At 45.4% G+C, this 12451-nt stretch overlaps 1 protein-coding gene across 2 annotated transcripts in view; it reads right to left on the reverse strand.

The window, feature by feature from the left end:
- Positions 1-361: 361 nt before the first annotated feature.
- Positions 362-12451, reverse strand: part of mark1 (MAP/microtubule affinity-regulating kinase 1) — a 42314-nt gene continuing 30224 nt past the window's right edge. For both annotated transcript variants that reach the window (XM_050043730.1, XM_050043729.1), the window contains exons 15-18: positions 11584-11669; positions 11358-11507; positions 11005-11274; positions 362-8999 (exon numbers count right to left, since the gene is read on the reverse strand). In XM_050043730.1, coding sequence (XP_049899687.1) covers positions 8657-8999; positions 11005-11274; positions 11358-11507; positions 11584-11669 — 849 coding nt within the window. In that variant the 3' untranslated portion in view covers positions 362-8656. The remainder of the gene's footprint in view (positions 9000-11004; positions 11275-11357; positions 11508-11583; positions 11670-12451) is intronic.

A 12451-nucleotide genomic window follows, 5' to 3' on the forward strand; every position in this document is an offset into this window, starting at 1 on the left:
TGGGTTTCCATTACAGTTTTGTGCAAAATTAAAGCGATATTTCGACAATTTCGATAAAGTACAAATGCGGCTTGCAGGTGTTTCCATTAAAAGGTGTTTGACATCTAAGCCATTAGATTAGTTTCCATTGCCTGTTTTCTATTGCGCTATTTAGATTTTGCGCATTTCTCAGGGTGATGGAAACCCAGCTAATGTTGACATGTGTAGCGGTGCACATTAGGAACATGATCACATAAACACACCTGGACCAGGGTCATTTCCTTGACGACGGACCACTGTAAATACGAGCGGACGTTCGGACGTCATTCAGCGTGAAACAAACAGCTGAAGTTTCTGTGATCACAAAATGACTCTGACACCGTTTCATCTGTGAGGCTTTTATTTGAAATGAATCGATCACGGCTACACTGGACTTCTGCTACGTTCCTGTTCATGACGAGCCCGACTCATCACAGTCGGTCACGTGGTACAAGGTTCTATCTGAACGTGAGGCGAAGGCTGTTTTCAAGTAAGAGGCTCAGATTTACAGTCTTCTCCTCGTGACGTGAAGGCAGCGTCACACCTTGTCACCTCGCGCCCTGTCAGACAGGGCCGGGAGGTTTGCATTGTTTGTTCCCTTCCTGGTTTTAAGTGCTACGACATACAGTCCAAAGTGTTCTCCAGTTTCAGTAGTGATGGAGAACCATTGCACGGTGAACCCTCACGACCTCGACACTGTAGAGACAAGCAGAGCCAGTTAGAGGCTCTGTCGATTAGTGGGAACAAAAATTCAAAATATACAGAAAAACTCAGAATCACAAACTGCTCATTTCCTCTGGTGCAACTGAGTGCATCAGAAATACAAATCAGTACGTTCAGAAGGCATTAAGTGGTGGAGAACATACAGAATGATCTACCGGGGAACAGCAATAAACAGGCAGAACGGGCAATTTCAGCAGCTAGCTGACAGGAAACTCAATTTCTGCTGGAACGTTGCTTTAAAGGATAAATCTGGTGACTTTCTATGTTGCTGAGAAGACTCACACCAACGGTAAATGTATTTACACTCTTATCTGTTGAGGAGGGCTCCGGAGTGCCGCAGCTGTGACGGAGCGCAGACGCAACCAACATGCATCTGGTGGAATTTGAGCATTAGAAATAACGGTTCCAAAAAGGTTCTTCCTGAAGGGCTGAGGCTCTACTTAGAACCAGTTGTTTCAGAAGAATGCTTTTTTGACAAAAGAGTTTTGCCTTTTCATACAAAGAACCATTTTTTCAAGAGAGGTTTCTTTGTAAGACCAAGGGTTCCTTTGAGGAACAATTTTCATTTAAATAACCTTTTTTCTGAAGAAAGAGTTCTTCAGGAGTTCTTTGTAAGACTAAGGGTTCCTTTCAAAGAACCCTTCATTCAAAGAATCATTTTTTTGAAAGAAAAAAAAGGTTCTGCTAGGGTTCTTTTTAAGACGGAGGGCTCCGTCAGAAGAAACACTTTCATCCCAAAAAAACTTTTTTTTTTTGGTAGAAATGCAAGGGTTCTTTGTCAGACTAAGGTTCCTTAAGAAGAGCCATTTTCACCCTAGGAACCCTTTTTTTGAAGCAAGGGTTCTTTATGGTTTCTTTGTAAGACTATGGGTTCCTTTAAGAACCCTTTTAATTCAAAACCCTCTTTTTTGGACAAAAGAGTTCTTTAAGGATTCTTTGTACAACTCAAGATTTCTTCTGAAGTATCTTTTTCCTCCAAAGAACCCAGTTTTCACAGAAAGGCTTCTTCAACAATTCTTTGTAAGGGTAAGGGTTCCTTTAGAAGACCCCTTTCCATCCAAAGACTCCCTTTTTCGAAGAATGGGTTCTTCAAAAAAGGGAGTCTTTGTAAAGCCTGATTTATGGTCCTGCGGCGTACCTACAATGTACCTACGTCGTTGCCGTGACGCCGTCGTGAACCCTTCGTACTTCTCCGTCACTCCATTTCGTCGCGGTGCAATTCACCGCCAGAGCGGTAGGAGGCTGCGTTCCTTTCCTGAATGGTTATCGTCGTCTCTAGTTGATTCTTTGTTTAGCTTCCGGCTTTTCCGGTCGCAGAGAAATGAACGCAGAGCACAGACAGACGGCTCCGTCCGTATCCGTATCGAACGCTGAGCATAAATGGGCCTTAATACTGCAACATCTTCATCGCAACAGAAGATGTTTAAAGATGGCGGGGATGGCGCAATCTGGAAATACGGAACCGGAAATGCGTTGCTACCAAGCAAACCAATCACAGCCCTCTCGGTCTTCGCTGGGTCTGCGTCGCCTTGACGTGTAGTTACATTTTTGGGGAGGTGCACGTCAGGCTACGCCGGGGGCTACGGCGAGCCTTCTGCGTAGCCACGTACCTTACGACGTAGCGACGTTGTTGATTTAACGCAGGACCATAAATCAGGCTTAAGACTAAGGAAACAGAGTTTTGGTTCCCAACCACAGTAAAGGCTATAGTGGTGGTGATTCCACAAAATCGCCGGCTGCCCAAGAACGTGATTGTGAACCATGTTGTTCGAGGTTACATTGGACCACATCAGTCCCGGCCCTTTAGGAGCCTCATGGAGCCTCCTAACGACGCGGTTCCCTTGACACGCGACTCACCTGTTAAACCACAACCATGATTATTAGTGGGGAAGAGATCTATGGGTAATGTAGTCAATTAATAAACTTAGAGCCCCACTGGGTGGGTTCTTGATCAATCCCATGGAATATAAAAGGGTTCTCAGAAGAAACCCCTGAGTAGGTTCTAAATGAAACCCTTGGAATTTGAAAGGGTTCTCGGTGAAACCCATAGACTGTAAATACTGACGACGTGACAGCTCCCCAAAAAGTGAAGCCAAAACATCTGAATTGCCTCCTGGTGGCTGGTTGCAGTACAGGTCATAAACTCCACCTCCTTTGAGTTTTTAGTTTGGTCCATGTCAGTCGGCTGACATGGACCAAACTAAAAACTCAAAGTGCGCATCAAATAATTGTTTCCTGTTATTTTGGGAAGTTCTTATCACGCTGATGTTTGTCAAAGTGCTCGTTTTTCTGATAACTTTGGTCATACGTTATGTTAGAACAAAAGGGGGGTGGGGGACTGAGGTCATGACTGACCGCTGTGTGGGCCAATCGGTGTGCTCGTCAGAAGGGTGTATGGACGGAACTCGATACCGCTGGCGACTCTGGCTCCGAACGACGTCACCAGCAGAAGATGACAGCGGCCGTATCCGGGATGTCATAGCTTTGTTTGTACAGAGGGGGAAAGTAAAGACGTGTCCTTCATCTTTATATACAGTCTATGGTAGAACCCCCTCAGCGGCTTTAGATGAAACCATTGGTATATTAAAGGTTTCTTGGTAGAACGCCCTGGGTGAGGTGTTAGCACCCTTACAAGGTATGAAGGTTCTGAATAGAACCCCCAGAGAGTGTTGTGGTTGGAGCCATTACATCGTGAAAGGGTTCTCTATAGAACTTGTCATAGGGGTTTCTGGGTGGAACCTTTCACAGATGGATCTAGGTATAACCCTTATTGTTGGGTTATAGGTAGAACCCTCTAAAAGAGTTCCAGGTGGATCCTTTCTAAAAGATTCTTCCAGGAACCAAAAAGGGTTCTCTGATAGGGACAAGCTGAATAACGAGCACACTAAGCACTGTGTGTAGGCCTGATATATCTTAACATTCACTGCACCAAATGTGGATTAATCCGCTGCTGAAAATAGTCCCAAAGTAAGTCACGGTTTCCTGTTGTTTGTTTGATAAAAACTACAGCGACTGAAGGAACTACAGATTCATGAGTCACAGACATGCACAAGATTTGTTGATTAAAACAAAACAAAACAATAGAAAAACACCAGACTGATCCTTTAAGTTTAAACGGGATGTGTTGCTCGATGGCGTGGTTCGGGTTTGATGCTTCGTTCAGCAGCAACATAAAAATCAAGTTTTACCTCGCTGCTGAAAGCTTTGAAAAATAGTTATGTTTCAATGGTGGAAAAAAAGAAGACAGTGTGGACAAAGTAAAATCAGACTGATCAATACTGTACCTGCACATATTCACCTGGACAGGTGTCACGTTGTACAGCAACAACAATCAAACAATAGACACACATTCTGTTCTGTCAGCTGTTAATGTGTTAAAAATAAAGATTCATGGAGCTTTACAGTTTGTGTTTGAACCACTGACATCATTCACCAAAAGCTCCAGGATTATTGCAACAGTATTAACATGAGTCAGCAGGAGAGGTCAGAGGTCACATGCTGTCACCTCCTGATTGGTCGTCACATTTCATGACTCATTCCCTCGACTGCAAACTGTGCAACTCGACTGCGCAACTGGATATTTGCTGTTAACGTCTGCATCATTCAGGCGACTGCGACTGAGAACGTTTAAAACCAGGAGGGAAGATGCTTCATGGAACCCGTTCAAACTCGAGGCCGTTACATCGGAACGACGGGATGAAACCTGCGTCACTGATGAGCCAACATCTGTGCTCGTGATCAGTTGCACAGATATGACCTCTGGACTTTTTACTCCACACAAACAGCTCATGTACCGACTGCACGGACGTCAGCTGAACAACCTGGTGGCGAATTCACCGATAAATAAATTCATGCAGTTCTTTCACTTATTTTCCTGCAGTTTCTCTCCTTTTCCTTCGTCCGTACGTTCATGAACTGGAGTTAGAAAACCTCGAGTTGAAATATTGTCAACTTGCACCGATGTGTCTCCTCAGTGTACCACCTTCACTTCTCCTCTTAAAGTCTTTTCACATCTAATATGAATCATTTGTACCAATAAATGGCACGTTAGTTTAAAAATTAGAACTCAATGATGTCCGAGTTTTGATGAAGATTTGGATCGGGCGATAACGCACGGCCGCTTCGTTCTCTTAATGAATTGCCGTTGTCGACCTTCCTCTGGTGCTGACACAGCTCTGTGGAGACAGGTCTGACTACGTGAGACTGGTCTGAACACATCTTCAGTTAGCTACATTGATGATGTTGCTAACTGGTCAGCTATCTAGCTGGCTCTGTAGTGATGGAGGTTGAGGCAGTTTTACACCATCAGAGACACATGAGCAGACTGATTTATTAAATATCGTGTTTCAGACTGTAATGACTGAATGATCAGCCGGTCCCTCCAGGATGTTCTGATGGTGGGACCACAACAATTACTGCAAATTAATCCCTGTTAAATCTGTGTGACCCCACAATTTTGTCCAGTCACCACAACTTTACTGCAAATTTGACTATTTAAAACAAATAAAATCAAACTTTATTGTAGAGCTGGGTGCAGCGCATTGATTCGTTCAGCCCCTCCTTGTCCCCTCTCTCTGTTTATCATGGGACTGCAGTGACAGGGCTAACTGTTAGCATCACACAGCTAACATTACCCAAAGTTTGTTAACAGGTTTAATGACAGAGACGGTGAGATTGCTGGGACTGCTCAATGGCTCGGTGTTGGATGTTAGTCGCTGCTGCTGCTGTGTTAGCTCATGCTAACCAGGTAGAGAGCAGGAGGAGTGTGGCTCATGAAGACTGTCCCTCAGCTCTGCTTCAAACAGCAGAAACAGATGATTGTTGGTGATCACATGTTTCTGCCCCCCTCCCACCATCACAAATAGATTCTAACTCTGTGGGAAGCACTAGCCACCTTTTACACAGTCTGTTCAGGGCGGGAATATCACAGCATCATGCTGCCTCGCCGTGCTGTATATAAGGTACGATTGCGGAACGGGGGAAAGTGTTTTCTCGCCTTTAATCCACCATGGGAAGCAGTAACAGTGCAAAAAGGGTGTCTGTATAACCAGGATCATGGGCATCACGGGTGTGATCTTTTGACAACGTATGATGTAACTCATCCTCACTGTGACCTCGTCACATGTCCACGTTTGGTCATGGACTTTCCACGTCCACATATGGCGTCCAAGGTACCCTGGGTGTGTTGGTTGTTGACGTTCTGGGACGCCGTGTCAACTTCAGCCTGTTACATGCATTGTCTGTTTTCAAAAAACACAGTTTGCATACAGTCTTTCAAAATAAAAGCCCTACATCAACACAACACCGCAAATTGACTTTTTTTTTTCCCCTTCAATATCGCACACACGTGGTTACGTTTAGCCAACACACACACATGGTTGGGTTTTGGAAAAAAAAGAAAGGGTTTGGCTTTACAATCACGCAGAAGTGGTTGGTGTCTGATGTTGGAAGTGACTACCCAAGCGCCGGTATTTGACTCTGGAACGAGATCGGGTTGTATTTTGTGTGCGACCCACCGCGGGAGATTTAAAGAGTAGCTATTAGCAGTTTGCAGCTAACTGAAAAAGAAGAACGGCGGCTGTAACTGTCCGCAAACAGTTAAAAAAACAAAGAGGTCCAGGAGCTCCTTACCCTCTGAGCAGCAGACGAGATCAGCCGCCATGTAACAGGGATGAATGATTGTTATTGACATGTTATATGTCACACTAGAGGCCGACGCTGTTGTGTTAAATGTGATGCCTCTTTTAATGGCAGGATGCCAGCATGCTGTCTTTAATCACACACTGGAGCGACATGATGCCGCTGTTGTTTGGTTCTGTGTAAAAATGTAAAGGCGGCCTAAAGCAGGGACTTTGTAGCAACTCTATAGCGCCATCTCTGTGTAAAAAGGTCTACTGACTGCTCATCGAGATAAACTCCGAACCTGAGACAGTTTCAATTGATCCCACAATTTCACTGCAAAAAACAAAAAGCCTAAAAATAACAGCAACATGCATCGCAGTTTTTTTTAAAGGCTGCTGTGAAATCAGATATTTCAGGCTGCAACAATCCCAAAAACAGCCTGCAAATCCTTGAGGGACTGCTAAACCTGTTACACCAATCATATTTTTCCCTTGCACTATTGCTCTCTGTACAGTGCAGCTCAATCATAAGTGCTGTATCGTAGGCAGCTGGACCTGCTTGAGTTTCTTGAAGACGTTTCACCTCTCATCCAAGAAGCTTCTAAATGACTGGTGCAGAGTAACAGGCTTTGAACTCTGTGTGGGTGTGAACCCTTGCAGAGTCGTAGGGGTCACATGTGAGTCACTGACCCACCTGGCCATCTTGTGTGTCATTAGGGTTACATGGGTCCAGGTGTGAATGGGTGTGAAGTCATTTGGGGAGGGATCCCAAGACTGCATTGTAGGTGTGTGATACATGGTGTCACAGGCCACCTCCTCTCTTTAACGATGGTCGTTCCAGTTTGACGTAGATGGCTTCTTTCAAACCATCTCAGCAAGCAATAATCGTGATTTAAACGTATTGACTATATTTAGCTCCGATTTAGTCTAGCTACATGTAACCCAAATCTAGCCGATTTAATTCTGAAATAGATTAAATGTAATTTTCGCCATTGCAGATGGCGTGCAGTATGATACTCAATCACGTATGGAGAGTCAACAGTAATTAAAATATGTTTATCTCCATTTTTTGGACATGGTCTCTACATAGCCGTATAATTGATGACGTCTACACTTTGGCTATGGTTAGACGTCTACCAAATTTTCACTGACAGCCCAAATTCAGCCGTGATTTAGCCTAGACGTCAGGTCTTCATGCAGACGGCTATTAGACGTTTTTTAAACCAAAAAATGCTTGCTGGGATCTTTCTTCTCTGGAAACTGAAACTCAGAGCTCACATGTGACCTCAATGACTCTGCAAGGGTTCACACCCACACAGAGTTTAAAGCCTGCGACTCTGCACCAGTCATTTAGAAGCTTCTTGGATGAGAGGTGAAACATCTTCAAGAAACGCAATCAAGTCCAGCTGCCTACGATACAGCACTTATGATTACCATGACCTGGATGACTGAGAATCTTCACCAACATGCAGGTCAATGTTTATCTTGTTTAGTTTTGTCGTCCTTGCTTTTAGCTGTATGGATATTTTCTTTGTATTTAAGGTCAACGAAAATCAGAGTCAGATTCCTTCCTTGAGCGTGTTCACATGTTTAAAGCCAATAAAGCTGGTTAAGGTTGTGTAACGTGCACGCACAGCTCGCTGTTATACTCTTGCAGCAGGAGAGTTGCACAGGTGGAGCAGAGGTCATGTTTCCCTCACTGTTTATCTGCACTCCAGAAACCAGATGACTGATTTTAACACTCAGGTCGAAGCAGAGAGTCAGAGCATACGTCTACATGCACTGCAACAATATTAGAAAACTCCAGATGGAAGTTTGGTCGTCATTTCCCTCCATGTAACTGCTGCTTCACTCGTGTGGCTCTCTGACAAGCTAATCTCTTAGTTGAGAGTCCAGTCAGAGACTCGTCAGGTTTCTCTGCCTGTGTGATCAGCTTTAATCCTGTCGACCTGTCTCAACTTTACATGATGTTTCAGTTTTTTGTAGAAAGCTGAAGTGCAGGTAAACAGTGACAAACCAACAGAGGGTCTCGCTCCTGCAGGTTGTGACAGCAAACAAACACCCTCATCAGCCTCGTCAACCTGCCGAACATCAGCTGGAATATTTGGTTTCACTGGCAAACATTTAGTGATAACATTAAATAGTAAGTGTGTTGGGTATAATAAGGTGTTTTTTCCTCTGAGTCATACAGCAGTTAGCGACGTGCTGAACACAAGATGGCCGCCGTCACTTGGTGGGGCGTCACTGTGTGAAGAACAGAGAGGTATTCTCCTTTGATGATGACTGGGAGCCCTTCACAGTCTGAGCTCGTTGGCCACTTTGCAGGCGATGTTTTTGAAGGCGATGGACGTGCCGGAGATCCTCTTAAAGCGCACGCCGTTGAGCGAGAGGCGGGGCAGCTTGCATACCTCCATCTCCCATTGGACCAGACTGTCCTGCCGGGCGTCGCCGTGCACGCAGAACAGTGAGTAGCGCTCACGCTGCTCGTAGTCACAGTTGTTGGCGTCCAGGACCCTTCGGATCTCCTTCATCATGTCCCCCGGCTCCATGGAGGACGTGGTCTTCATGCTCCAGGTGAAGCGCAGGGCTCGAGGCTTGGAGTCCCGCCCCTCCTCTTTGGGCTCGCTTGAAAAACTCCTGGAGGATGAGACCCAACAAAACCATTAACAGAGAACAGGAAGCTGCAGCGGCTCTCAATGTGGAGATGACATGTTTGACATTTTCAGGATGACCACGTTAATCTGTGCTAAGGCCTGTGTCCATATAGCATCTTTTTTCAATTGTTCTGAATGAGGAGCGAGCATAAGCGGCCGCCTCCAGAAAAAGAGTGCTCCACCTTTTGTGTGCGGCCACTCCGAGCACTGTTATGTTGACGTCTCTGCCGCCTCTTTAGCTTGGCTACTGTCTACTGTCACAACAAAGACAGAAAAGTTCATGTTTTGGGAGCAGATTGGCTGACGGACACCAGATGATGCTGGTGAGTGTTGTGATTTTATCACTGTTGTAAGCTTGTTTTTGACTGTGTAGTCAATCCTGTGTTTATGTAGCATTGTGTTAGCTACCTGGCTAATGTTAGTGTCAAGATGTTGTCATAGAAACAAAACCCATGCGCAGCACATCATTAAAAAAAGCAGCACCAGTGCTTTTTTATGAGGCGCTGGGATGAAGCGTTCCCCAGCACCCTGCCGCCACTTTTCTGCTGGGAAAAAAAAACAAAAAAAAAACGCTATGTGGACACAGAGCCTTAAAGGGACAGTTTACCAAAATTACACAAAAACATGTTTTTTTCTTTCTCTCTCTTCTTCAGTTTCAGTTTCAGATCCTTTCACCCCCACTGTGCTGTGGTGGAGGCAGAACACAGCAAGAGCAATTCTTCATGTGCACTTTTTTAACCGTTATCTGACAAAAGTTTACCAAATGTCTCCCCTTCTGCTCCTGAGATATGACATTAAAACATGATGATGTCACAGTGAAGCTGACCTTTGACCTGTTGGATATAGAATGTCATTACTTCATTACTTTATCCTGTTAGACATTTGTGTGAAGTTTTGTCATAATTAGCATATGAATTCTTGAGTTATGGCAACAGCAACCTTTGACCTTTGACTACCAAGTTCTAATTAGTTCATTCTTGGGTCCAAGTGGACATTTGCGCCAAATGTGAGGAAGTTCCCCCAAGGCTTTCTTAAGATATCCCGTTCTCATGAATGAGATCAACACAAGATTATAGTGACCTTGACTTGTGACCACCAAATTCTAATTAGTTAATTCTTGAGTCCAAACGGATGTTAGTGCCAAACTTGAAGAAATTCCCTCAAGGTGTTCTTGAGATATCGCACACGCAACAATGAGACAGACAAGGTCACAGTGACCTTGACCTTTGACCTATCACCATCAAACTCTAATCATATCACTCTTGAGTCGAAGTGGTCGTTTGTGCTAAATTTGAGGAAATTTCCTCAAAGCCCTCTTCATAATTCTTGTTCTCTGATAATGAGACGGACACATTATTACAATGACCTTGACCTTTAACCACTAAAATCAAACCAATTCATCACTGTGTCCAAGTGGATGTTTGCGCTAAATGAGAAGGTGTTCTCTCAATACATTCTTGAGATATTGCATTCACAAGAATGAAATAGATAAGGTCATAGTGACCTTGACCTATCACCATCCAAATCTAATCATTCTTGTGTCCAGGTCGTCATTTGTGCCAAATTTAAGGAAAATCTCTCAATTCCTTCTTCAGATATTGAGTTTACGAGAATGAGACGGATGCAAAGTCACAGTGACCTTTGACCACCAAATTCTAGCCAGTTCATCACTGTGTCCAAGTGGACGTTTGTGCCAAATGAGAAGGTATTCCTTCAATGCATTCTTGAGATGTTGCATTCATGAGAGTGAGACGGACAACCCAACGACATAATGCCTCCGGCCACGACTGTCTCCAGCACGGAGGCATAAAAACAAACACAACAGTTTAAACCATGACGGAGAATCCTGCGTTCAGCGTCGTCAGTCGAGGTGAGGAGCCGACTGACCAAATGAGTTTCAGTGACTTTAAAACAAGGTCAAGGTGAGAGCACTAAAGAAACAACTCTGTAATAACTGATATGACTTCAGCTTCCTGGCTCTTACTGACCTGCGTACAAACTTGGAGGTGATCTTTCCAATAATGGAGGTGGAGGTGCCGCGGCGGGGCGTGACCAGCGATGTGGTGGTGTGTGTGGACAGGCTGGGCGAGGCCGGCGGGCCGTTGTAGGTGGCGGGTCGTCGGTCCCGAAGCTGAGCGCCGTGGAAGGTGGAGCGGCTGGAGGAGCCCCGGGGGAAGCGGGTCCGGTCCGGCGTGGTGCTGCTGTTGCTGCTGGTGACGCTGAAGGCTGAAGGTGATGGCGGAGGCTGCTGGGGGGAGCTGGGGGCGGGAGGAGAAGACACTGTTAACGTAGTGACAGATGTTTCCACAGTTAATGAATCAACAGCAGAACTCTGATTCACCTCTGATACTCTGCGTTGTCGTCAATGGGGGGCAGGCAGGACTTCATGGGATGTCCTGACGCCGACATGGATTTGACATGACGGGGGCGTGTGGAGGAGACAGTTGCCCCTGGCGACGGGAAGGGGGATGCTGCAGGCACCTCGGGTAGACTGAAACAGAGATTGAATATTGATTTGAAGAATAACAGCATGCAATCAATGAAATAACTCCCAGAATTCCTCTCACCTGCTGTCCTTTCCGTTGGGAATAGCAACCGAGTGGCGTTCTGCGCTCGTCCTCTCATGAACATACGTGTTCCTCCGAGTTATGCTCTGTAACAGACACAGTCTGCTTTATTCTACTGATCCAACCTGACACCACTGACAGGTCATAAAGGTCATTAAATCTACAGGGACCATCCTCTGAGGAGCAGGAAGCAAATCAGGACATGACAATCCAGCCACACTGTGAAACTCAATCCATCCATGACACCACATTTCTTACACTTTATCTATAGATTAACATACAAGTAGGGCTGTACCCAAATATTCGGATATTCGAATATTCGTTTCTGTGGGTAGTAGGGTTGGGAACGATTAACCGATACGACCAGATATCCGGTTTGACAAGCGAGAGATACGGCTACGTCGGTAGCAGCCTCCTCAATCGATACCAATCAGCCATGAATCCTTAGATGAATCGATTGTGGAGTCATGGATTTGGGTATCGCGAGACTAGCAATCGGTTGATTAGCTTTTACAGTTTGCATCTCGAAAACAACGCGAGAGCTGGCTGCTCCGTAGCAGGCATTACTGACAATGATAATGGATGTAAACATCAGCGCCAGCTTGACCGGTGGAGCTGAGGAACAGAAGCTGGTTGATGCTGGTTGGATAAACCAGGGAGCAGCCAAGCCGCAGCAGAAACTAATGGCCTATTTCCACCAGATGCGTGTTGGTTGCGTCTGCGCTCCGGCACGGCAGCGGAGCCGATAGGATTCAATTCTAGTCAATGTGTGTGTTTCCACCGGTTGCGGCTGTGCTGCGTTCCGGCCTGTCACAGCTGCGGCGCTCCGGAGCCCTCCACAACAGATACGCAGGACTTCTATTTTTGC

This window comes from Epinephelus moara, chromosome 5 (assembly GCF_006386435.1).
Source record: "Epinephelus moara isolate mb chromosome 5, YSFRI_EMoa_1.0, whole genome shotgun sequence".
NCBI lineage: Eukaryota > Metazoa > Chordata > Actinopteri > Perciformes > Serranidae > Epinephelus > Epinephelus moara.